General features: G+C 42.4%; 1 protein-coding gene across 7 annotated transcripts in view; it reads left to right on the top strand.

Moving 5' to 3' along the window:
* The window catches only part of marchf7 (membrane-associated ring finger (C3HC4) 7), a 116227-nt gene that overhangs the window by 62821 nt on the left and 25837 nt on the right, over positions 1-27569 (top strand). For 6 of the 7 annotated variants that reach the window (XM_070875567.1, XM_070875564.1, XM_070875568.1 and 3 more), the window contains 4 exons: positions 12282-12404; positions 13160-14387; positions 23631-23806; positions 24680-24789. In XM_070875567.1, coding sequence (XP_070731668.1) covers positions 12282-12404; positions 13160-14387; positions 23631-23806; positions 24680-24789 — 1637 coding nt within the window. The remainder of the gene's footprint in view (positions 1-12281; positions 12405-13159; positions 14388-23630; positions 23807-24679; positions 24790-27569) is intronic. The other variant, XM_070875571.1, reaches the window with a different exon arrangement.

The following is a 27569-nucleotide window of genomic DNA, read 5'->3' on the forward strand; positions in this document are numbered from 1 at the left end:
ACTAGAGGGCACGATCTTGGATAAGGGGCTGCCCATTTAAAACTGAGATGAGAAATTTCTTCTGAGGGTTGTAAATCTGTGAAGTTTGCTGCCTCACAGCTGTGACATTGAATAAACTTAAGACCGAAATAGACAGTTTCTTAAACAATAAGGGGAGCTGAGTCCATGATCAGATCAGCCATGATCTTATTGAATGGCTGAGCAGGCTCAAGGGGCCGTATGGCCTTCTCCTGTTCCTATTTCTTATGTTCTTATTATGTTCTCTTTCCTCCCCCTCCAAATTTTTCATTTCCTCTGATCCCAGTTTTTTGTGCATACAACCCTTCCTACCCCTCCCTTTCACCCCACCGTTGGCAATGCCCTCCCATCCATATTCTGGAAGTCTGTCCCTAAACCCATTTACCTCTTCACCTCCCTCCCTTTTTTTTTTAAGGTCCTACTTAAAATCCACCTTTCACCAAGCTTTTGGCCACCCTATCTAATATCTCCTTTGACTTTTTTTCTATTTTACTCTGAATATGCCTCAGTAAACTTCTGTGTTCAGACCAGAGGGCTGCAGTGTGCTCAGCAGATTGCTGAGATCCTGTTCTGGAGCTTGTGTTGATTTTCATTTGAACAGCAGAGAAGACCAAAGCCTGAGGTCAGTGAAGGAATGGGAGGTGGCATTAAACTGCATAACAAGGGCCACACTTCTAGAGAGAATGGAAGTGTTCAGTGGAAGTCACCTAATAATCATTGGTTTCCCCAATGTAGAGGAGAGCTGTGAATGCAGCATCAATACATAAACATGTGAATTACCATCTTGCATGTAAGGAGTATTTGGGGCACTGGAGATTGTGTGTGGGGGGGATTTTCTGGACAAGTATTGCGTTTCCTACAGTTTCATAGGAAGGTGTTGGGGAGGCACCAGCTGGAAGTAAGGGTGGAGAGTAAACATTTGCTGAAGGGAGAAATGGGAAGGCAATCTCTCGAAGTGAATCTGAAGTGAGGGATGTAGAAACTGGAAGCATCATAATGAATAAAATTTTCCATGTTGGAATGAGGTCAGGAAGCAGCATGAACAATGAGGGGGCTCCTGAGTAAGATTGGAGCAAGGAATGTTCTGCATATCCTACAAAAAGGCAAGTATGGCTAGGGGCCATGTGGCTTCCCCTAACTACTCTTTGTATATGGAGGAAGTGAGTAGAGTTAAGAAAAGTTGTTCAAGTAAGTTCAGGTAGGGGAAGGTAGTGGTGAATGGGACTGATCGGGCCGCTGTATAAAGTGGGAAGCTTCAAACATCCTGGTGAAGGGTGGAATTATGGTGAGATTGGGCATCAATTGTGAAAAAGATAATAGGAGCCAGAAAACCTTACAAAAGCAAAATGCTGCAGCTGCTGGAATTTTGAAATAAGAGAGAAATCACCGATTTGGATATGGCTGGGTGGGGGAAGAGTCGATCAATATTCCCTGCAAGCTGTGTGGTCGCACAGTGTCCAGGGGTCTCGTGCAGCCGGCTTGTCAGCTTTTGAATAGAAAAACTGCATGAGTGGTATTTTGAATGGGGCATGATAATTAATTACACGGAACATTAGTCAAGCTAATCTATTTGTGGAACAGGCTAAAACAAATGTTATTGGGCAGTCAGTGTTTTAAACTTATGAAGATTGCTTCAATTATCAGGGCTTTTAAAACTCTAAATTGATGTAACTATTTGAAAGCGATTTAGTTCAAGTTCTGCGCGCACATCTAACTCCACTATGGTTAAAACAATGAGCAACATAGAAAATAGGTGCAGGAGTAGGCCATTCAGCCCTTTGAGCCTGCACCACCATTTGATAAGATCATGGCTGATCATTCCCTCAGTACCCCTTTCCTGCTTTCTCTTAATACCCCTGGATCCCTTTAGCTGTAAGGGCCATATCGAACTCCCTCTTGAATATATCCAATAAACTGGCATCAACAACTCTCTGTGGCAGGGAATTCCATAGGTTAACAACTCTGAGTGAAGAAGTTTCTCCACATCTCAGTCCTAAATGGCCTACCCCTTATCCTAAGACTGTGTCCCCTGTTTCTGGACTTCCCCAACATCGGGAACAATCTAACCGCATCTAACCTGCCCCTTCTCGTCAGAATCTTGTATAATTCTGAGAGATCCCCTCTCTCCCTTCTAAACTCCAATGTATAAAGGCCCAGTTGATCCAGTCTCTCCTCATATATGTCAGTCCGGCCAACCTGGGAATCAGTTTGGTGAACCTTCGCTGCACTCCCTCAATAGCAAGAACATCCTTCCTCAGATTAGGAGACCAAAATTGAACACACTATTCCAGGTGAGGCCTCACCAAGGCCCTGTACAACTGCAGTAAGACCTCCCTGCTCCTATACTCAAATATCCTAGCTATGAAGGCCAACATACCATTTGCCTTCTTTACTGCCTGCTGCACCTGTATGCCAACTTTCAATGACTGATGAACCATGACACCCAGGTCTTGTTGCACCTCCCCAGCATTCAGGTAATATTCTATCTTTGCGTTTTTGCTCCCAAAGTGGATAACCTCACATTTATCCACATTATACTGCATCTGCCATGCATTTGCCCACTCACCTAACCTGTATAAGTCACCCTGCAGCCTCTTAGCATCCCCCTCACAGCTCACACCGTCACCCAGTTTAGTGTCATTGATCCATATTGTAAAGAGCTGGGGTCCCAGCACTGAGCCCTGCGGCACTCCACTAGTCACTGCCTGCCATTCTGAAAAGGACCTGTTTATCCAGACTCTGCTTCCTGTCTGCCAACCAGTTCTCCCTCCACGCCAATACATTACCCCCAATACCATGTGCTTTGATTTTGCACACCAATCTCTTGTGTGGGACCTTGTCAAAAGCCTTTTGAAAGTCCAAATACACCACATCCACTGGTTCTCCCTTGTCCACTCTACTAGTTACATCCTCAGAAAATTCCAGAAGATTTGTCAAGTATGATTTTCCCTTCATCATAAATCCATGCTGACTTGGACTGATCCTGTCACTGCTTTCCAAATGCTCTGCTATTTCATCATAATTAATTCCAACATTTTCCTCACCACTGATGTCAGGCTAACCGGTCTATAATTACCTGCTTTTTCTCTCCCTCCCTCCCTTTTTTAAAAAGTGGTGTTACATTAGCTACCCTCCAGTCCATAGAAACTGATCCCAAGTTGATAGACTGTTGGAAAATGATCACCAATGCAGCCACTATTTCTAGGGTCACTTCCTTAAGTACTCTGTGATGCAGACTATCAGGCCCTGGGGATTTATCAGCCTTCAAGCCCATCAATTTTCCTAACACAATTTCCTGCCTAATAAGGATATCCTTCAGTTCCTCCTCAATAGACCCTCGGTCCCCCAGAATTTCCGGAAGGTTATTTGTGTCTTCCTTCGTGAAGACAACCAAAGTATTTGTTCTATTGGTCTGCCATTTCTTTGTTCCCCATTATAAATTCACCTGATTCTAACTGCAAGGGACCTATGTTTGTCTTCACTAATCTTTTTCTCTTCACATATCTATAGAAGCTTTTACAGTCAGTTTTTATGTTCCCGGCAAGCTTCTTCTCGCACTCTATTTTCTCCCTCTTAATTAAACCTTATGTTCTCCTCTGCTGAATTCTAAATTTCTCCCAGTCCTCAGGTTTGCTGCTTTTTCTGGCCAATTTATATGCCTCTTCCTCAGTTTTAACACTATCCTTAATTTCCCTTGTTAGCCGCGGTTGAGCCACCTTCCCCGTTTTATTTTTACTCCAGACAGGGATGTACAATTGTTGAAGTTCGTCCATGTGATCTTTAAATGTTTGCCATTGCCTATCCACCGTCAACCCTTTTAAGTATCACTTGCCAGTCTATTCTAGCCAATTCACGCCTTAAGGAAGTTACCTTTCCATAAGTTCAGGACCCTAATTTCTGAATTAACTGTCACTCTCCATCTTAATGAATTCTACCATGTTATGGTCACTCTTCCCCAAGGGGTGTCTCAACAAGATTGCTAATTAGTCCTTTCTCATTACACATCACCCAGTCTAGGATGGCCAGCTCCCTGGTTGGTTCCTCGGCATATTGGTCTGGAAAACCATCCCTAATACACTCCAGGAAATCCTCCTCCACTGCCCTCCCCAACAGTGATGTTGGGGAGGGCATCAAACAGGAAATTAGGGGTGCGTGCAATAAAGGTGCAGCAGTTATAATGGGTGACTTTAATATGCACATAGGTTGGGCTAACCAAACTGGAAGCAATACGGTGGAGGAGGATTTTCTGGAGTGCATAAGGGATGGTTTTTTAGACCAATATGTCGAGGAACGAACTAGGGGGGAGGCCATCTTAGACTGGGTGTTATGTAATGAGAGAGGATTACTTAGCAATCTCGTTGTGCGAGGCCCCTTGGGGAAGAGTGACCATAATATGGTGGAATTCTGCATTGGGATGGAGAATGAAACAGTTAATTCAGAGACCATGGTCCAGAACTTAAAGAAGGCTAACTTTGAAGGTATGAGGCTTGAATTGGCTGGGATGGATTGGCGAATGATACTTAAGGGGTTGACTGTGGATGGGCAATGGCAGACATTTAGAGACCGCATGGATGAACTACAACAATTGTACATTCCTGTCTGGAATAAAAATAAAAAAGGGAAGGTGGCTCAACCGTGGCTATCAAGGGAAATCAGGGATAGTATTAAAGCCAAGGAAGTGGCATACAAATTGGCCAGAAATAGCAGCGAACCTGGGGACTGGGAGAAATTTAGAACTCAGCAGAGGAGGACAAAGGGTTTGATTAGGGCAGGGAAAATGGAGTATGAGAAGAAGCTTGCAGGGAACATTAAGACGGATTGCAAAAGTTTCTATAGATATGTAAAGAGAAAAAGGTTAGTAAAGACAAACGTAGGTCCTCTGCAGTCAGAATCAGGGGAAGTCATAACGGGGAACAAAGAAATGGCGGACCAATTGAACAAGTACTTTGGTTCGGTATTCACGAAGGAGGACACGAACAACCTTCCGGTTATAAAAGGGGTCGGGGGGTCTAGTAAGGAGGAGGAACTGAGGGAAATCCTTATTAGCCGGGAAATTGTGTTGGGGAAATTGATGGGATTGAAGGCCGATAAATCCCCAGAGCCTGATGGACTGCATCCCAGAGTACTTAAGGAGGTGGCCTTGGAAATAGTGGATGCGTTGACAGTCATTTTCCAACATTCCATTGACTCTGGATCAGTTCCTATGGAGTGGAGGGTAGCCAATGTAACCCCACTTTTTAAAAAAGGAGGGAGAGAGAAAACAGGTAATTATAGACCGGTCAGCCTGACATCGGTAGTGGGTAAAATGATGGAATCAATTATTAAGGATGTCATAGCAGTACATTTGGAAAGAGGTGACATGATAGGTCCAAGTCAGCATGGATTTGTGAAAGGGAAATCATGCTTGACAAATCTTCTGGAATTTTTTGAGGATGTTTCCAGTAGAGTGGATAAGGGAGAACCAGTTGATGTGGTATATTTGGACTTTCAGAAGGCGTTCGACAAGGTCCCACACAAGAGATTGATGTGCAAAGTTAGAGCACATGGGATTGGGGGTAGTGTACTGACATGGATTGAGAACTGGTTGTCAGACAGGAAGCAAAGAGTAGGAGTAAATGGGTACTTTTCAGAATGGCAGGCAGTGACTAGTGGGGTACCGCAAGGTTCTGTGCTGGGGCCCCAGCTGTTTACACTGTACATTAATGATTTTAGATGAGGGGATTAAATGTAGTATCTCCAAATTTGCGGATGACACTAAGTTGGGTGGCAGTGTGAGCTGCGAGGAGGATGCTGTGAGGCTGCAGAGCGACTTGGATAGGTTAGGTGAGTGGGCAAATGCATGGCAGATGAAGTATAATGTGGATAAATGTGAGGTTATCCACTTTGGTGGTAAAAACAGAGAGACAGACTATTATCTGAATGGTGACAGATTAGGAAAAGGGGAGGTGCAAAGAGACCTGGGTGTCATGGTACATCAGTCATTGAAGGTTGGCATGCAGGTGCAGCAGGCGGTTAAGAAAGCAAATGGCATGTTGGCCTTCATAGCAAGGGGATTTGAGTACAGGGGCAGGGAGGTGTTGCTACAGTTGTACAGGGCATTGGTGAGGCCACACCTGGAGAATTGTGTACAGTTTTGGTCTCCTAACCTGAGGAAGGACATTCTTGTTATTGAGGGAGTGCAGCGAAGGTTCACCAGACTGATTCCCGGGATGGTGGGACTGACCTATCAAGAAAGACTGGATCAACTGGGCTTGTATTCACTGGAGTTCAGAAGAATGAGAGGGGACCTCATAGAAACATTTAAAATTCTGACGGGGTTAGACAGGTTAGATGCAGGAAGAATGTTCCCAATGTTGGGGAAGTCCAGAACCAGAGGTCACAGTCTAAGGATAAGGGGTAAGCCATTTAGGACCGAGATGCGGAGGAACTTCTTCACCCAGAGTGGTGAACCGGTGGAATTCTCTACCACAGAAAGTTGTTGAGGCCAATTCACTAAATATATTCAAAAAGGAGTTAGATGAAGTCCTTACTACTAGGGGGATCAAGGGGTATGGCGAGAAAGCAGGAATGGGGTACTGAAGTTGAATGTTCAGCCATGAACTCATTGAATGGCGGTGCAGGCTAGAAGGGCCGAATGGCCTACTCCTGCACCTATTTTCTATGTTTCTATGCTACCAGTTTGGTTAGCCCAATCAATATGTAGATTGAAGTCACCCATGATAACTGCTGTACCTTTATTGCATGCATCCCTTATTTATTGTTTGATGCTGTCCCCAACCTTACTACTACTGCTCCCCCAGCAGAAAAAAAAAGTTGGTTAGTTATTTGCTCTGTTGGTGGCATTCAGTATTTTTCAAGCAACAGCCACAGAGAAAGATGTACTCTTTCTACTTTTACCAAAGGGGTTTTTCAAGATAATGGGTATACAATGGTAGGATACTGATTTCGAAGCATTACTGCTTGTACATTCACTGATTTATTAAGCATTTTTTTGAGCCTCTGAAATTGGCAAATGACAGACATTCTCTATAGTCTGGGTTTAACTGACTCTTCTGACAGATGAGAAAGATGGTTTAAAAGTTCTGATGTAACAGCTTAACAATATGCATTGAGTGCTGTAAAATTATTTGCTTAAAACTTGCTGCACGTCTACATATTTTCTTTAATTTCCTTTTTAAAAGATGACGTTTTGAGCCTATATAATAGGTTGGAAAGTGGAGTCTTCAGTATTGCACTGTAACATGGAGTAGAACAAAATTCAAAATTACATTACGTTTCAAATGCCTTGAGTCAAGTGAATTGTTTCGATCAATCAAGTGGGTTGATTCATTGGTTTCCATGATGGTTCTTATTTGGTTGAGTAACAACTGCTGAGGAGCTTCGTTGTCTGTGTCTCAATTATATAACTAAATTATATATTTTTATTAACAAAATAGTTGTGAATCTTTGGAATTCTCTTCTCCAGAGAGCTGTGGGTGCTCAGTTGTGAGTATATTCAAGACAGAGATCGATGAAAATGGAGGTAGTGTGGGAAGGTGGAGTTGAGGGAGATGATCAGCCATGATCTTGTTGCATTGCGGAGCAGGCTCAAAGGGCCAAATAGCCTACTCCAGCCTCTCAATTCTCTAGACATTGCCCAGTGCATAGCACACCTGTCTTTCTTCCTCCCCCCACCCCTGCCATAAAACTTGCTGTCTCTATACATTTTAATTATTGCATGGTGGAAATCTGTCAGCTGTTCATTATAAACTACTATTTTTCATTAAATCCATAATTTTTAGGTTGGTTGGTAAACACTGGTGAATGTGTATTGTACTGTTGCATATCACAGCTTTAATTGGGAGACATAGAAACGTAGGCCCCAAGTTTCCACACGATAAAAAACGGGCGCCCCTCCGAGCTGGGCGCCTGTTTTTCGCACCAGAAAAAGAACGCGCAATTCTGGAGTGCCCTGCAGCTCCATGTCTGCTTGGTGCGGCGCCCAGGGGGCGGAGCCTACCACTCGCGCCGATTTTGTAAGCGGGCGGGGGTGGGTACCATTTAAATTAGTTTTTTTTCCCTGCCGGCAACCCTGCGCGTGCCGTTGGAGCGTTCGCGCACGCGCAGTGTGAAGGAAACATTGGCACTCGGCCATTTTTGTAGTTCTTTGTAGCTGTTTAATTTTTGAACATTTTTTAATAAAAGCACATTGCCATCAGCACATCAGCACTGAGAAGGCTGCAGGAAGCATCAAAGTTGAGGCAGTTGTTTCCTGACGTCGGGAATGGCTGCTGAACTTGAGGCTTCCTGCAGCCTTCTCACTGTCTCCTTCCTCCCCCGCCCGCGTCTGGAACGGCCTCCCCGCCCCCCCCTGCCATCGGGAACGAACGGCTGCCTCCTCCCCCGCGGGAACAGCTGCCTCAACTTGTGAGGCTTCCTGCAGCATTCTCCCTGGCTGAAGCACTTTCACACAGGTAGGAAGATGGTTTATTTAATCTTTTCTTTGCTTATAAATTTTTATTCAGGTTGGATTTATTTGTATAAGTATAAATAAGAATTTATTATAGAATTTAATGACTTCCCTTCCTCCCCCCTCCCCCCCCACCTCGTTCTGGACGCCTAATTTGTAACCTGCGCCTGATTTTTTTAAATGTGTAGACAAGGTTTTTTCAGTTCGACAAAAATCTTCACTTGCTCCATTCTAAGTTAGTTTGGAGTACGTTTTCACTGTGGAAACTTTGAAATCAGGCGTCAGTGGCCGGACACGCCCCCTTTTGAAGAAAAAAATTCTGTTCCAAAGTGAAACTGTTCTACCTGACTAGAACTGCAGAAAAAAAAATGTGGAGAATTGCGATTTCTAAGATAGTCCGTTCTCCACCAGTTGCTCCTAAAAATCAGGCGCAAATCATGTGGAAACTTGGGCCCATAGAAACATAGAAAATAGGTACAGGAGTAGGCCATTCGGCCCTTCTAGCCTGCACTGCCATTCAATGAGTTCATGGCTGAACATGCAACTTCAGTACTCCATTCCTGCTTTCTCGCCATACCCCTTGATCCCCCTAGTAGTAAGGACTTCATCTAACTCCTTTTTGAATATATTTAGTGAATTGGCCTCAACAACTTTCTGTGGTAGAGAATTCCACAGGTTCGCCACTCTCTGGGTGAAGAAGTTTCTCCTCATCTCGGTCCTAAATGGCTTACCCATTATCCTTAGACTGTGTCCCCTGGTTCTGGACTTCCCCAACATTGGGAACATTCTTCCTGCATCGAACCTGTCTAACCCCGTCAGAATTTTAAACGTTTCTATGAGGTCCCCTCTCATTCTTCTGAACTCCAGTGAATACAAGCCCAGTTGATCCAGTCTTTCTTGATAGGTCAGTCCCGGCATCCCGGGAATCAGTCTGGTGAACCTTCGCTGCACTCCCTCAATAGCAAGAATGTCCTTCCTCAGGTTAGGAGACCAAAACTGTACACAATACTCCAGGTGTGGCCTCATCAAGGCCCTGTACAACTGTAGCAACACCTCCCTGCCCCTGTACTCAAATCCCCTCACTATCGAGGTCAACATGCCATTTACTTTCTTCACAGCCTGCTGTACCTGCATGCCAACCTTCAATGACTGATGTACCATGACACCCAGGTCTCTGCACCTCCGCTTTTCCTAATCTGTCACCATTCAGATAATAGTCTGTCTCTCTGTTTTTACCACCAAAGTGGATAACCTCACATTTATCCACATTATACTTCATCTGCCATGCATTTGCCCACTCACCTAACCTATCCAAGTCGCTCTGCAGCCTCATAGCATCCTCCTCGCAGCTCACACTGCCACCCAACTTAGTGTCATCTGCAAATTTGGAGATACTACATTTAATCCCCTCGTCTAAATCATTAATGTACAGTGTAAACAGCTGGGGCCCCAGCACAGAACCTTGCGGTACCCCACTAGTCACTGCCTGCCATTCTGAAAAGTCCCCATTAACTCCTACTCTTTTCTTCCTGTCTGACAACCAGTTCTCATTCCATGTGCTTTAACTTTGCACATTAATCTCTTGTGTGGGACCTTGTCGAAAGCCTTCTGAAAGTCCAATTATACCACATCAACTGGTTCTCCCTTGTCCACTCTACTGGAAACATCCTCAAAAAATTCCAGAAGATTTGTCGAGCATGATTTCCCTTTCACAAATCCATGCTGACTTGGACCTATCATGTCACCTCTTTCCAAGTGCACTGCTGTGACATCCTTAATAATTGATTCCATCATTTTACCCACTACCAATGTCAGGCTGATCGGTCTATAATTTTTAAAAGTGGGGTTACATTGGCTACCCTCCACTCCATAGGAACTGATCCAGAGTCAATGGAATGTTGGAAAATGACTGTCAATGAATCCGCTATTTCCAAGGCCACCTCCTTAAGTACTCTGGGATGCAGTCCATCAGGCCCTGGGGATTTATCGGCCTTCAATCCCATCAATTTCCCCAACACAATTTCCTGACTAATAAGGATTTCCCTCAGTTCCTCCTCCTTACTAGACCCTCCGACCCCTTTTATATCCGGAAGGTTGTTTGTGTCCTCCTTAGTGAATACCGAACCAAAGTACTTGTTCAATTGGTCCGCCATTTCTTTGTTCCCCGTTATGACTTCCCCTGATTTTGACTGCAGGGGACCTACGTTTGTCTTTACTAACCTTTTTCTCTTTACATATCTATAGAAACTTTTGCAATCTGTCTTAATGTTCCCTTCAAGCTTCTTCTCGTACTCCATTTTCCCTGCCCTAATCAAACCATTTGTCCTCCTCTGCTGAGTTCTAAATTTCTCCCAGTCCCCGGATTCGCTGCTATTTCTGGCCAATTTGTATGTCACTTCCTTGGCTTTAATACTATCCCTGATTTCCCTTGATAGCCACGGTTGAGCCACCTTCCCTTTTTTATTTTTACGCCAGACAGGAATGTACAATTGTTGTAGTTCATCCATGCGGTCTCGAAATGTCTGCCATTGCCCATCCACAGTCAACCCCTTCAGTATCATTCGCCAATCTATCCTAGCCAATTCACGCCTCATACCTTCAAAGTTAGCCACCTTTAAGTTCTGGACCATGGACTCTGAATTAACTGTTTCATTCTTCATCCTAATACAGAATTCCACCATATTATGGCCACTCTTCCCCAAGGGGCCTCGCACAACGAGATTGTTAATTAATCCTCTCATTACACAACACCCAGTCTAAGATGGCCTCCCCCCTAGTTGATTCCTCGACATATTGGTCTAGAAAACCATCCCTTATGCACTCCAGGAAATCCTCCTCCACCGTATTGCTTCCAGTTTGGTTAGCCCAATCTATGTGCATATTAAAGTCACCCATTATAACTGCTGCATCTTTATTGCATGCACCCCTAATTTCCTGTTTGATGCCCTCCCCAACATCACTACTACTGTTTGGAGGTCTGTACACAACTCCCACTAACGTTTTTTGCCCTTTGGTGTTCTGCAGCTCTACCCATATAGATTCCACATCATCCAAGCTAATGTCCTTCCTAACTATTGCCTTAATCTCCTCCTTAACCAGCAATGCTACCCCACCTCCTTTTCCTTTTATTCTATCCTTCCTGAATGTTGAATACCCCTGGATGTTGAGTTCCCAGCCCTGATCATCCTGGAGCCACGTCTCCGTAATCCCAATCACATCATATTTGTTAACAGATGTTTGCACAGTTAATTCATCCACCTTATTGCGGATACTCCTTGCATTAAGACACAAAGCCTTCAGGCTTGTTTTTTTAACACCCTTTGTCCTTTTAGAATTTTGCTGTACAGGGGCCCTTTTTGTTCTTTGCCTTGGGTTTCTCTGCCCTCCACTTTTCCTCATCTCCTTTCTGTCTTTTGCTTTTGCCTCCTTTTTGTTTCCTTCTGTCTCCCTGCATTGGTTCCCATCCCCCTGCCATGTTGGTTTAACTCCTCCCCAACAGCACTAGCAAACACTCCCCCTAGGACATTGGCTCCGGTCCTGCCCAGGTGCAGACCGTCCGGTTTGTACTGGTCCCACCTGCCCCCAGAACCGGTTCCAATGCCCCAGGAATTTGAATCCCTCCCTGCTGCACCACTGCTCAAGCCACGTATTCATCTGCGCTATCCTGCGATTCCTACTCTGACTAGCCGGATTGGCTAGTTGTGCAGTTCACTTTTTTAATGTTTTGATTATAAACCAAATATTTGTCTCTACCTTGTATCAGTAGATATTCCATATTCAGTTTCAAAACTTGTCGATTACTTCTGTTTCTCAGATTCGATGTGGAGGTGTAGTCAGTTTCCAAGACCAACGGTTCAATTCAGTTCAGCATCTAGAGCTGAAACTAGTCTTGGTGAAGGAATAGAGATGGAAAGGAGAACAGAGTCCAATGCTGAAGGTGATGACTATAGTCATAGGAATGACAATTCATGTGTATATATTTAATGCTGTATGTTCACTCATTGAAATTTTTTTTACATATTTCTTTTGCAGATCAACATTTCATGGCTGTTCTAAACTAAACCTGAATGGCATAGTGTAAAATACTTCAACAAAAATTGATTCAAATGCAGTAGAATATATACTTTGTGTGTGATGCAAGATGCAGTAATTAATTGAAACTTTGAAGTAGATATATTCATCCTTTTTATCTATAATGTTTGGTTTTTACTCTTGGTTATAGTATTTAGTACTTTTTATTTTCTTATCTGCATTGCTTAACTGAACTTTAAGATTAGATAAAATTCAAATCTGGATCTTCATTACTGGTGAATTTTCTTCCCTCTATTTTTTGAGTATGTCTATTGTAATGGGTTGTCTAAAATGATTCCTGGACTCTGTGTAGAAGAGCCCTTCATTTGGGGTCAACTGAAACATCAGGTTTAAAACTAAACCTGGTGAGCTCCATGCTAGATAACTACCTGGCAAGTGAAGTTACCCTATTAACCTTTTTCTTTCCTTCACTCCCATTTACAAAACTTCATTTAACATAAGTTGCTTTGTTACTGCTGTATCTAGCAACCAAATTGTCATTCTTGGTTTTGTTATCGTAACCCAAAACGTGTTGCAAAGACCTTAATATATGGACAGCTATTTGAGCAGATAGTTTTAACTTTAAGGCTTTGTTTAATTTAATATATTTTCCTGCTTCAGATCTTGAAGAGAGAGCTTTGTCATCCTATGCACAAGGTGCAAGACCGAGAGACACATTGTTTGGATCTTTGCGACGCACCACATCAAGCTTGAGTCGAGCACTTTCCTCACCTTCAGAGAGTCCATCTACATCTTCAAGAGATGCCAGCAGACATTCTTCCAGGTCTTCTGATAGCAACCATTCCTTAATAGACATTGAAGTGATGCCACAAAGAAGTATAGAGTGTGGGTTTGTGCACAGTAGAACTGGACCTGGAACTTCAGAATCAGTAACTTCAGAAAGCAGAAATATGTCTGTGTTGCAGCCAACGCCACTAAATGACATTGCAGCAGAATCTAGCAGCAGGTGTAGACCTAGACAGCTGTTGTCGCGTCTGGCATCCAGTATGTCTTCGACTTTCTCTGGCAGTCGAAGATCCAACCAGGGGCATTCAAGTGTAAGGTCTTTTGAAACAACACATTCCTTTGGGCATTCAGGTAATGTGTCATTAAGTGGAAGACCTGAAAATTCCACGCAGGCTAGTAGCACTGGCAGACCTGATGCTAATTTTTCACACAATCAATCCTCTGAATCTTCTCAGGGATTTGGATTTTTGAGATGGAGAAGACAAGGAGCACCAACAGTTTCACAGTCTCAAAACTTTAATGTGGGAATGGAAAGTTCAGTAAGTTCAAGGCCAGATGATTCTGAAAATAGAAATACTGCTTCATGGTTGTCATCTTCATTACGGAGCAGGTGTACTCCTCTCTTCAGCAGAAGGAGAAGAGAAGGAAGAGATGAAACTGCAAGAATGGCTGTCACATCTAACAGTACCATAGATGAAGCGCGAGTAGACGGATCAACAGTGCTCCAAAGGAACGTTAGAACATATGAAAACTTGAGCAGAGAACAACCAAATGTTATCCAGGGTGCTATGGCAGCTGCTTCAATTGCTTTGACCTCCACCACTACAGGCAGCTCCTCTTCCACCTTTAGCACTGCAACATCATCTGTACCAGAAAGCCCTCATGGTAGAAGTAGTTCAGGAATTGCTGGGGTATTCCCCAATTCTGTCATTCGCCTTTCTATGCCATATGGCCTTGGAGATGATTACTCGGAGAATGTACTGATAGCAGTAGACTTTGCAAGTCCATCTCGAAGTCATGTAGAGGCTCATCCGCAAGGAAAACAGAAAACTGAAAGTGCATCTTCAAGGGATCCAGAAAAACTCAGAAAAATACAAGAAAGGTATATTTTATGTATACTTCAAACTAAACCTTTTGCCTAGCAGTTTCTTTAGCACGAATTTATTAACCTGCAAAGGACATTTCTCCGACTGCCCCTCATTCAGATTTTCCTTGCATTTGTTAACCTACATATTGCATGCCTTTCAAATAACATCTATCAAGAAAAGAAAGCAATGGCTATCTTGGGGGGGGGGGGGTGCGGGGTGCGGTGCGGGAAGGGGATGGTGGTTAGGGTGAGAGGAGAATAAGAGGTCCTTCAGGAAATTTTGAGCTTGAATTTCATGGAGATATCTGAACTGATTTGTTTGCTTGTTTTGGAAGCCAGCAACTTGAGGCTTGAATGGCCTCCACACTTAATTAGCAAGTGTTTTGTATGCATTTCTTTCCCTCTGTATTCTGCAAATTGAAAAGATAGTCATCCTACTAACTGCTGCAATGATCCAACAGTTTAGTTTTTCCCCCGCCATCTGCACTAGAGGTGCAGTGACCAAGTCAAGTTGATTGTCCATTTGATGCCCTAGTTGTCTATTTATGGAGAAGTTCCTTTAGTTTATAACAATGAATTTTTTGTTATTGCACCTTACAATGAAAACTTCTGTGTTTTAGAGAACTGTTGGCCTGATTCCTAGCATTGAAACACTTGGACAGGCAAATGTAAAGCAAGAGCAAATATATTTGCATCTTCCAGTACGTGATGTGTGTTATGGCTCTACCATTACCACTTCTGACTTTCTGAAATAACTTACAAAATTGCTAGGAAAATAGTATTCAGAAATTGAAGCAATTGATTCTAACTTTTTTAGTATGTATTTTTTTTTTCAAATGGCATTTGCAGGCAAAGTTTTTTTTAAAATATGTTTAATTGAATTGCCAAGGAACTGCCTTCTGTATTTCTTGTCATTTTGTTTGTAATTGAAGTACTGTCAACTCGGTGACAAGCCATCGTGCTAAAGCTTGCCAAGAAACCTCCACCGACTGACCTACCCACCCCATAACTGTACACAGTACTCTAGCTGTGGCCTAACTTGCACTCCAAGGTTCTCTGTTCCTCTACACTTCTTCTCAGTATCCTACCATTTATTATGTATTCTCTTGCCTTGTTAGCCCTCCCCAAATACATTACCTCACAGTTCTCCGGGTTGAATTCCATTTGCCACTTTCCTGCCCACCTGACCAGTCCATTGATATCTTTCTGCACTCCACAACTTTCTTCCTCACTATCAACTGCAAATTAGCATCCAAGAGCCAAACCTAAAATCAGAGCTGCACAAAGCTTACTAGTAGGTCTGTAATTTATTCTAAGTACAGACTGGATAAAATAAATCACCATACCTCTGAGGAGGCTTCACAGGGTAGATGCAGAGAGGATGTTTCCCCTCATGGGGGAATCTAGAACTAGGGGCATAGGGCTCAAAATTGGACAGGAGTTGCTCTGTTTTTTTGGAGCAACCTGATTTTTCTGGAGTATCTTAAAAATCCACATTTTGCACATTCAATTTGCGCCAGTGTAAGTGAGTTAGTAAGGATTTTTTGTGGTTTTTCCCCAAAAGGGGGCATTACCAGCCACCTGCACCCATTTTGGCCACTTTGGATAGCTTATAGTTACTCCAAACTAACTTAGGCTAGCGTATGTGGCCACTTGTGAAAACCCTTGTAGAGAGTTAAGAAATCAGCGCAGGTAGGTACATCGGAGACCAGTAGAACTTAATGACTTGACTAAAGAATGTGAATAGGATCAAACAGCTATACAGGACATCATATGACAAACTTCGCAAAGTTAATTTACTATACAACAGAAGCATTCATGGAAGCTTAAAGTACAAAAATGACAAACATATTTTAAGCTCATAGTTTCAGAATAAACTGATATGAGGAGGAATTTCTTGAGGGTTGTGAATCTTTGGAATTCTCCACCTCTGAGCTGTGGAGGCTTGGCCATTGAATATATTTAACAGGAAATAGATTTTTGAACGATAAGGGAGTCTAGGGTTATGGGGAGCAGGCAGGGCCGTGGAGTTACGGTCAAGATCAGATTAGCCATGATATTGAATGGCGAAACAGGCTCGAAAGGACCAAATGGCCTACTCCTGCTCCTATTATGTTGCATAAAGAAAGAAACTGAAATTGAATTGTGGGCAAGGAGGTATATTCACAGTAATTTTGACACAACGCCATCGTTACTTGCAAATTCACTGGGTAAAACTTATTGACCAGCAAGCAGAGCTGCCTGTGTCTTTTGCCAGAATTCAGAAATTATTTATTCTCCAAGGGATTCTATTAAACTAATTTATAGGCTGAAACTCCAGTGGTGACGTGCTGTTTTTAGTTAGAATATGCTTTATTCCAAGGATATAAGGCATGCCACGTCTTAAGGACTGGCAAACCTGCTCGGGCTCACAAATTATTTTTTTGCAAAATCTGCTTCAGATATTTGGAAAACATAATTGACTTGAAACTAAGTGAATTCAGATGTGGCAAGTCACTTCTTGCCCATTTCTGATCATGCCAACTTTCCCACACCATTTTGATGTGAGACTCTACCAAGGCAATGTTGTATGCCTCTGAGCAGCAATCTGTAGTGGACACTCTAGCTTTTCTACCTTTTTTTAGGGTATTTGTCGTCATAGGCAGTCCCTTGAATGCATCCTAGACCAGCTCCATTAATTCATCCCCTCTAATTTTCTCTTCCTTGCTTGAAGACTTGGCTGTTAATAGAGTACAGTTCCACAGGTGCTCCCAGTCTTTTGGTGTTCACCAAGTGGCAATTCTTCATGTGTGAGCCTAAAAGTGAGTGATATCACGCTACTTGAAGGCATCATTGATGAGCCCAGTCCCATCCTTGTCTGATGTTCACACACCATTTTTGCCAGATAACTGGATTAAAAACATAAGAATTAGAAGCAGGAGTAGGCCATTTGGCCTCTTGAACCTGTTCCACCATTCAATAAAATCATGGCTGATCTACCTCAACTCCACTTTCCTGCACTGTCTCCATAATCCCTTGATTCCCTTAATATTCAAAAATGTAGCAATCTCTGTCTTGAATATACTCGACCACAGCCCTCTGGGGTAGAGAATGCCAAAGATTCACCACCCTCGGAGTGAAGTTTCTCCTCATCAGTCCTAAATGGCTGACCCCTTACTTTGAAACTGTGACCCCTAGTTCTAGACTCACCAGTCATAAAAAACATCCTCCCTGCATCTATCCTGTCAAGCCCTGCAAGAATTTTGTATGTTTCAATGAGATCACCTCTCATTCTTCTAAACTTGATTATAGGCCTAGTCCACTCAATCTCTCCTCCTTGGACAATCCCCCCCCCCCCCTGCAATCGCAGCGATCAGAACCTTCGTTGCACTCCCTCTATGGCAAGTATATCCTTCCTTGGGTAAGGAGACCAAATCTGCATAATACTCCAGTGTGTTCTCACCAAGGCTCTATATGCAGAAATACATCTTTACACTTGGCCTTAAGAGGATTTGAGTACACTAATTTGCTTTCTTAATTGCTTGCTGTACCTGCATGTTAACTTTGATGAGGGACCTGGGTGTCCATGTACACTAAATACTTGCATTTCCCAATCACTCACCATTTTAAAAATAAATACTGGGGTTTTTTCTATTTTTCCACCAAAGTGGATAACTTCACATTTCTCCACATTATATTCCATTTGTTATGTTCTTGCCCATTTACTAAGCCTGTCTATATCCTGTTGAAGCCTCTTTGCATCCTCTTCACAACTTACATTCTCAACTAGCTTTGCAGCATCAGGACATTAGCCTGGATAATGTGGAATCTGTATGGGTGGAGCTGCGGATTACCAAAGGGCAGAAACCGCTAGTGGAAGTTGTATACAGACCACCAAACACTAGTAGTGAGGTTGGGGAAAGCATCAAACAAGAAATTAGGGATGCGTGCAATAAAGTACAGCAGTTATCATGAGTAACTTTAATCTACATATAGATTGGGCTAACCAAACTGGTAGCAATACGGTGGAGGAGGATTTCCTGGAGTGCATTAGGGATGGCTTTCTAGACCAATATGTCGGGGAACCAACGAGAAGGCTGGCCATCCTAGACTGGGTGATGTGTAATAAGAAGACTAATTAGCAATCTTGTTGTGTGAGGTTTCTTGGGGAAGAGTGACCATAATATGGTAGAATTCTTTATTAAGATTGAGAGTAACAGTTAATTCAGAGACTAGGGTCCTGACCTTGGGGTAACTTCGATGGTATGAGACGTGAATTGGCTAGAATAGACTGGCGAATGATACTTGAAGGGTTGACGAAGGATAGGCAATGGCAAACATTTAAAGATCACGAGGATGAACTTCAACAATTGTACATCCCTGTCTGGAGTAAAAACAAAACTGAGAAGGTGGCTCAACTGTGGCTAACAAGGGAAATTAAGAATAGTGTTAAATCCAAGGAAGAGGTATATAAATTGGCCAGAAAAAGCAGCAAACCTGAGGACTGGGAGAAATTTAAAATTCAGCAGAGGAGGATATGGAGTTTAATTAGGAGGGGCAAAATAGAGTATGAGTGGAAGCTTGCTGGGAACGTAAAAACTAACTGCAAAAGCTTCTATAGATATGTGTAGAGAAAAAGATTAGTGAAGACAAACGGGTTCCTTGCAGTCAGAATCAGGTGAATTTATAATGGGGAACAAAGAAATGGCATACCAATTGAACAAATACTTTGGTTCTGTCTTCATGAAGGAAGACACACATAACCTTCCAGAAATACTAGGGAACCGAGAGTCTAGTGAGAAGAAGGAACTGAAGGAAATCCTTATTCGTCAAGAAATTGTGTTCGGGAAATTGATGAGATTGAAGGCTGATAAATCCCCAGGGCCTGATAGTCTGCATCCCAGAGTAACTAAGGAAGTGGCCCTAGAAATAGTGGATGCATTGGTGATCATTTTCCAACAGTCTATCAGTCTGGATCATTTCCTATGGACTGAAGGATAGCTAATGTAACACTACTTTTTAAAAAAGGAGGGAGAGAAAACGGGGAATTATAGACCGGTTCGCCTGACATCAGTGGTGGGGAAAATGTTGGAATCAATTAAAGATGAAATAGCGGCGCATTTGGAAAGTAGTGACAGGATCGGTCCAAGTCAGCATGGATTTATAAAAGGGAAATCGTGCTTGACAAATTTTCTAGAAATCTTTAAGGATGTAACTAGTTGAGCGGATAAGGAGAACCAATGGATATGGTGTATTTGGACTTTCAAAAGGCTTTTGACAAGGTCCCACGCAAGAGATTCAGGTGCAAAATTAAAGCACATGTTATTGGGGCTAATGTGTTGACGTGGATAGAGAACTGGTTGGCAGACAGGAAGCAGAGTAGGGATAACTGGGTCCTTCTCAGAATGGCAGGCAGTGACTAGTGGGGTGCTGCAGGGCTCAGTGCTGGGACCCCAGCTATTTACAAAATAAGTCATGATTTAGATGAAGGAATTGAGTGTAATATCTCCAAGTTTGTAGATGACACTAAACTGGGTGGCGGTGTGAACTGTGAGGAGGATGCTAAGAGGATGCAGGGTGACTTGGACAGGTTAGGTGAGTGGGCAAATGCATGGCAGATGCAATATAATGTGGATAAATGTGAGGTTATCCACTTTGGTGGCAAAAACACGAAGGCAGAATATTATCTTAATGGCAGCAGATTAGGAAAAGGGGAGGTGCAACGAGACCTGGGTGTCATGGTACATCAGTCATTGAAAGTTGGCATGCAGGTACAGCAGGTGGTGAAGAAGGCAAATGTAATGTTGGCCTTCATAGCTAGAGGATTTGAGTATAGGAGCAGGGAGGTCTTAATGAAGTTGTACAAGGCCTTGGTGAGGCCACACCTGGAATATTGTGTTCAGTTTTGGTCTCATATTCTGAGGAAGGATGTTCTTGCTATTGAGGGAGTGCAGTGAAGGTTCACCAGACTGATTCCCGGGATGGCTGGACTGACATGAGGAGAGACTGGATCGACTGGGCCTGTATTCACTGGAGTTTAGAAGAATGAGAGGGGATCTCATAGAAACATATAAAATTTTGATGGGACTGGACAGGTTAGATGCAGGAAGAATGTTCCCGATGTTGAAAGTCCAGAACCAGGGGTCACAGTCTTAGGATTAGGGGTGAGCCATTTTGGACTGAGATGAGGAGAAACTTCTTCAGAGTTGTTAACCTCTGGAATTCTCTGCCGCAGAGAGTTGTTGATGCCAGTTCGTTAGATATATTCAAGGGGGAGTTAGATAAGGGGTATGGAGAGAAAGCAGGAAAAAGGTACTGAGGTGAATGATCAGCCATGATCTTGAATGGTGGTGCAGGCTCGAAGGGTTGAATGGCCTACTCTTGCACCTATTTTCTCTATTTCTATGTAAACTTGGATTATATTACATTTGGTCCCCTCATCCAAATCATTGATATAGATTGTAAATAACTGGGGCCCAAGCACGATCCTTGCGGCATCCCACTAGTTACAGCCTGCCAATCTGAAAATGGGCCGTTTATTCCTACTGTTTTCTGTCTGTTAACCAATCCTTGATCCATGCTAGTATATTACCCCCAGTCCCATCAGCCCTAATTTTGTTAACCTCTTGTGTGGCACCTTATCGAATGCCTTCTGAAAATCCAAATGCACCATATCCACTGGTTTCCCCTTCTCTATTCTACTAGTTACAACCTTTGTCAAACATAATTTCCCTTTTATAAATCAGCGTCTACTCTGCCCAGCCCTATTATTTTCTAAGTGCCCTTTACCATGTCCTTAATAATAGATTCTATTATTTTCCCTACTACTGATGGTTAACTGGTCTGTAGTTCCCCATTTTCTCTGTCCCTCCTTTCTTAAATAGCGGGGTTACATTTGCTACTTTCCAATCTGTGGGAACAGTTCTAGAATCTATGGCATTTTAGAAGATGACAACCAATGCATCCACTATCTCTATAACCCTTGGATGTCTGCCATCAGGTCCAGGAGATTTTTCTGCTTTCAGTCCCATTAATTTCTCCAGTACTATATATTTTTTTTTACTAATACTAATTTCTTGGTTCTCCACTATTTCCAGTTTTTTGTGTCTTCCATGAAGACACACACTTTGTTTAATTTCTCTGCCATTTCCTTATTCCCATTATAATTTCTCTTGTCTCTGCCTGTAAGGGACCCACATTTACTTTAGCTAACCTTTTCCTTTTTACATACCTAATAGAAGCTTTTACTGTCTGTCTTGCTAGTTTACATTCAAATTCTATTTTCCCTTATCAATTTCTTGGCCCTCCTTTGAATTCTTAAAATCCTTCCAATCCTCAGGCTTACTGCTCTTTTTTTTTGGCAACATCATAAGCTTCTTTGATTTTTATGCTATCTTTTTCTCTTGTTAGGCACGGTTGTACCACTTTTCTGTAGGGTTTTTGTGCCTTTTTTAAAGGAATGTATGTTTTAAATTATGTATTAATTCTTTAAATGCTTGTCTACTATCATACCTTTTTTCATGCAGTTTCCCAATCTACCTTGGCCAACTCGTCCCTCGTAGCTACATAATTTGCTTTTGTTTAGATTTAAGACCCTAGTTTCGGATTTAACTAAATCACTTTTAAACTCTCAAATTCTATCATGGTCACTTCCTTAAAGGTCCCTTTACTACAAGGTTATTAATTAACACTTTCTCATTGCACAATACTAGATCGAAAATAGCCTGTTCCCGAGTTGGTTCCTCAACATGCTGATCTAGAAAACCATTTTGTATACATTCCATGAATTTGTCGTCTACACTATTGCTGCACATTTGGTTTGTCCAGTCTATACATAGATCAAAATCTCCCATGATTACTGTATTACCCATGTTACATGCATCTCTAATTTCCTGATTTATACTGTGCCCTACATTATCACTACTATTTGGGGGCCTATAAACAACTCACGAATGTTTGCTGTTTCTTGGCTCCACCCAACCTGATTCTATTTTTTGCTTTTCAGAGCTAAGATCCTTTCTCTCTTGTCTTTATCTTATCCTTTAATATCAGGGCTACCCCTCCTCCTTTTCCAATTTGTCTATCTCTTAAAGTTAAGTATCCTGGAATATTTAGTTCCCAAACATGGTCACTTTGTAGCCATGTCTCTGTAATGGCTATTAGATCAAAATTCATTCATTTCTATCTGCGCTATTAATTTGTTTATTTTGTTGAGAATGTTTCGCATGTTCAAATAGTGCCTTAGCTTTGACTTTGACTTTTCTATTTTTCCGTGATGTCACCTTAATCAGTGATGCCCTGTTACCTTTGTTACTCTGTCCCTTCCTGACCCACTCTGCTTATTTTTACCCCATATGCTGCTCTAGAGCCTTGACATTTTTCTTGCTGCTTTTAAATTTACTCTTTCCTGAATTTCCCCCCCCCCCCCCCCGATTAGTTTCAAGCCCTGTCTACTGCTCTAGTTATTCGATGTGCCAGGACACTAGTTCCAGCCCATCTCAACGGAACAGCTCTCTTTTTCCCCAGTACTGGTGCCAGTGCCCCATGAAGCAAAACCCTTGCCATGCACACCACTCTGAGCCACGCATTTAACTTTCTAATCTGCTTCTCTCTATACCAATTGGCACATGGCTCAGTTAACCATTCAGAGATTATTACCTTTTTGAGGATCTGCTTTTTAATTTGGACCTTAACTCCTCACCTCTTTCAGCAGAACCTAATTTCTAGTTCTACCTATGTCTAAGCAGTGAGAACCTATCTTTCTCCTCTTCTCCCATCCCCCCCCCCCCCCCAATTTCCTTGCCCAGGGATTTCTATTGATGAAAAATAATTGTAGCATCCCAGATGAATCAATGGAACTGCTTTGCAGTACACCTAGGGCAATTCTAATCTGCAATAGGAGGAGACAGAATCCTGAAATGGTGAGCTTCCATAAAGCTCAAAATAGTGTTTTTATTTTTTTCCTAATTTCATTCCTCAGCTTTTCTTCAATATGGTAAGAGAACCAGCAAAATGTACTTTCTGCTTAGTTTACCTTTTTCATAGTAATCTAAAAATTCTTAAAACCAGCTGCATTGTTTTTTGTGGAGGGAGGAAAAGTAGGTGTTTTGGGGTGTTGGAGCAGGAAGGAAATTTCAACTTGAGTATTGGTAATTTGTTACCTGGGAATCATCCATTGTGCTGCAGCAGCAGCCCTTCCTGTTTTTTAAAATTTTTGTTAATGTTGATACATTAAAGACAAGTGTGTATATAATTTTGTATTGTGTTTCTTTATGACAGCCTACTTTTAGAGGACTCTGATGATGAAGAAGGAGATATCTGTCGGATTTGCCAAATGGGAGCTGGAGCTACATCACCTCCGAATCCTTTAATACAGCCATGCAATTGCACTGGCAGCTTGCAATATGTTCATCAGGAGTGTATGAAGAAATGGCTGCAATCCAAAATCAATTCAGGTAATGTAGGTATCGAGATGAGTAAGATAGTAGCTTGGTTTTAATTATTCCTTGCTATTGGGTGGGACGGTTAGGGTTTTGAGTTACGTGCTGTCCGTTTATCAATAACTTGGATTTGAACTGAATTTGATAAGTTACTTGCCCATAAACCACATAATTCCAGTACTTTTTCTTAATTGTATTCCATTAACTTAAGCTTTCAGAATGTAACTGAGACTCTGATTTCTGGATCTAACAGAATGTGGATTCTATGATTTCCCCATGTAAGTTCTCCACCTCCATGGGCTTTCAGAGACTGAATGGAAACTGAAGCTTACCATTTGAGGAAGAATAGTCAAAGGAAAGTCACTATAGATGATTTCAAATCTCAATTGTATGTTACAGAGCACCATTGATGGAGGCCATGAAGCAGGTTGTCTGCCATTTCCCTAGATCTGGTTTGGAGAACCAAGAGGAAAGATTCAAAATGTAATGGGGAAAGAGCAATTTTTAACTTGTACAAGAATGGAAACGACTATTTGGTTTCTACATAAGTCTGTAAATAAAATACCAAATATTTACTGTAAAGTCCACATGTTCAAAGTTCTCTCTTGATTTGGATTAATTGAACTAAGAACCAAATCACAATTGGCATTCACCTTGCATTGATTTAGCCTAGTCTAAGGTTGTAAGTAAGTGAACGAACGAACCCTGTCCATCAGCATAAATTGACCAAGGAGCAGCATTAATTGATGTGCCAACAGTTCTGTCCACACACCTCATGAGAGTGGTATGCATGAAGAATGAATGGAAAGGGTTTTAAGGCAAGTGATAGTCTTGTATTAACAAACTAATATATAATTAAATAGATATTGTCTACTGAACTTGATACAGGTGCTGATTTGATTGCTGTAACCACCTGTGAATTGTGTAAGGAGAAGTTGCAGCTGGACTTTGAAGATTTTGATGTTCATGAATTGTATAGGACACATGCAGATGAACAGGTTTGTGTGGGCATTTGAGTGGCTAGTTGCCATATGCAAAATATCGAGTGTAAACATTGCATTGTGTTTGACATTAAATTATGTAATATATAATTGATCTTGGAAAATATGTTGTCCTGTAATTACAGAAGCTTATTGGAAAAAGCTTTACATAGCTTTAAGTTGTTTACAGGCACCACATTTCAGTTATTACTTCTGCACTAAAGATTGTTCTATTTTTACTTTAGGTTGGGCAATGACCAAGATTTTGAAAATTCTGTTTGTGTTCAATTTAGTATCTTAGAAACATAGAAAATAGGTGCAGGAGTAGGCCTTTCAGCCCTTCTAGCCTGCACCGCCATTCAATGAGTTCATGGCTGAACATGCACTTCAGTACCCCCTTCCTGCTTTCTCGCCATACCCCTTGATCCCCTGAGTAGTAAGGACTTCATCTAACTCCCTTTTGAATATATTTAGTGAATTGGCCTCAACTACTTTCTGTGGTAGAGAATTCCACAGGTTCACCACTCTGGGTGAAGAAGTTTCTCCTCATCTTGGTCCTAAATGGCTTACCCCTTATCCTTAGACTGTGACCCCTGGTTCTGGACTTCCCCAACATTGGGAACATTCTTCCTGCATCTAATCTGTCTAAACCCGTCAGAATTTTAAACGTTTCTATGAGGTCCCCTCATTCTTCTGAACACCAGTGAATACAAGCCCAGTTGATCCAGTCTTTCTTGATAGGTCAGTCCCACCATCCCGGGAATCAGTCTGGTGAATCTTCGCTGCACTCCCTCAATAGCAAGAATGTCCTTCCTCAAGTTAGGAGACCAAAACTGTACACAATACTCCAGGTGTGGCCTCACCAAGGCCCTGTACAACTGTAGCAACACCTCCCTGCCCCTGTACTCGAATCCCCTCGCGATGAAGGCCAACATGCCATTTGCTTTCTTAACCGCCTGCTGTACCTGCATGCCAACCTTCAATGACTGATGTACCATGACACCCAGGTCTCGTTGCACCTTCCCTTTTCCTAATCTGTCACCATTCAGATAATAGTCTGTCTCTCTGTTTTTACCACCAAAGTGGATAACCTCACACTTATCCACATTATACTTCATCTGCCATGCATTTGCCCACTCACCTAACCTATCCAAGTCACTCTGCAGCCTCATAGCATCCTCCTCGCAGCTCACACTGCCACCCAACTTAGTGTCATCCGCAAATTTGGAGATACTACATTTAATCCCCTCGTCTAAATCATTAATGTACAATGTAAACAGCTGGGGCCCCAGCACAGAACCTTGCGGTACCCCACTAGTCACTGCCTGCCATTCTGAAAAGTACCCATTTACTCCTACTCTTTGCTTCCTGTCTGCCAACCAGTTCTCAATCCACGTCAGCACACTACCCCCAATCCCATGTGCTTTAACTTTGCACATTAATCTCTTGTGTGGGACCTTGTCGAAAGCCTTCTGAAAGTCCAAATATACCACATCAACTGGTTCTCCCTTGTCCATTCTACTGGAAACATCCTCAAAAAATTCCAGAAGGTTTGTCAAGCATGATTTCCCCTTCACAAATCCATGCTGACTTGGACCTATCATGTCACGATTTTCCAAGTGCACTGCTATGACATCCTTAATAATTGATTCCATCATTTTACCCACTACTGAGGTCAGGCTGACCGGTCTATAATTCCCTGTTTTCTCTCTCCCTCCTTTTTTAAAAAATGGGGTTACATTGGCTACCCTCCACTCGATAGGAACTGATCCAGAGTCAATGGAATGTTGGAAAATGACTGTCAATGCATCCACTATTTCCAAGGCCACCTCCTTAAGTACTCTGGGATGCAGTCCATCAGGCCCTGGGGATTTATCGGTCTTCAATCCCATCAATTTCCCCAACACAATTTCCCGACTAATAAAGATTTCCCTCAGTTCCTCCTCCTTACTAGACCCTCTGACCCCTTTTTATATCCGGAAGGTTGTTGGTGTCTTCCTTAGTGAATACCGAACCAAAGTACTTGTTCAATTGGTCTGCCATTTCTTTGTTCCCAGTTATGACTTCCCCTGATTCTGACTGCAGGGGACCTACGTTTGTCTTTACTAACCTTTTTCTCTTTACATACCTATAGAAACTTTTGCAATCCGCCTTAATGTTCCCTGCAAGCTTCTTCTCGTACTCCATTTTCCCTGCCCTAATCAAACCCTTTGTCCTCCTGCTGAGTTCTAAATTTCTCCCAGTCCCCGGGTTCACTGCTATTTCTGGCCAATTTGTATGCCACTTCCTTGGCTTTAATACTATCCCTGATTTCCCTTGATAGCCACGGTTGAGCCACCTTCCCTTTTTTATTTTTACGCCAGACAGGAATGTACAATTGTTGTAGTTCATCCATGCGGTCTCTAAATGTCTGCCATTGCCCATCCACAGTCAACCCCTTCAGTATCATTCGCCAATCTATCCTAGCCAATTCACGCCTCATACCTTCAAAGTTAGCCTTTAAGTTCTGGACCATGGTCTCTGAATTAACTGTTTCATTCTCCATCCTAATGCAGAATTCCACCATATTATGCAACTCTATTTTCTAATGCAATCCCAACCCTGCCATCTATTCCCCAAGTAGATATTTGGAAGCATTAACATTAGACCAACTGATGGAATAGTCTCTTTGCAGTGAAATAGTGATTGAGTTTTTATTCATTCACAGAAAATGGTATCAATAGACAGTGGGAGGAACGAGAAGGAGAACATTTATCACTCTGGCACCACAAATACATGTTCAAGTGCCTGGATAACAC

Source organism: Pristiophorus japonicus, chromosome 3 (assembly GCF_044704955.1).
Source record: "Pristiophorus japonicus isolate sPriJap1 chromosome 3, sPriJap1.hap1, whole genome shotgun sequence".
In the NCBI taxonomy this organism is placed as follows: domain Eukaryota; kingdom Metazoa; phylum Chordata; class Chondrichthyes; family Pristiophoridae; genus Pristiophorus; species Pristiophorus japonicus.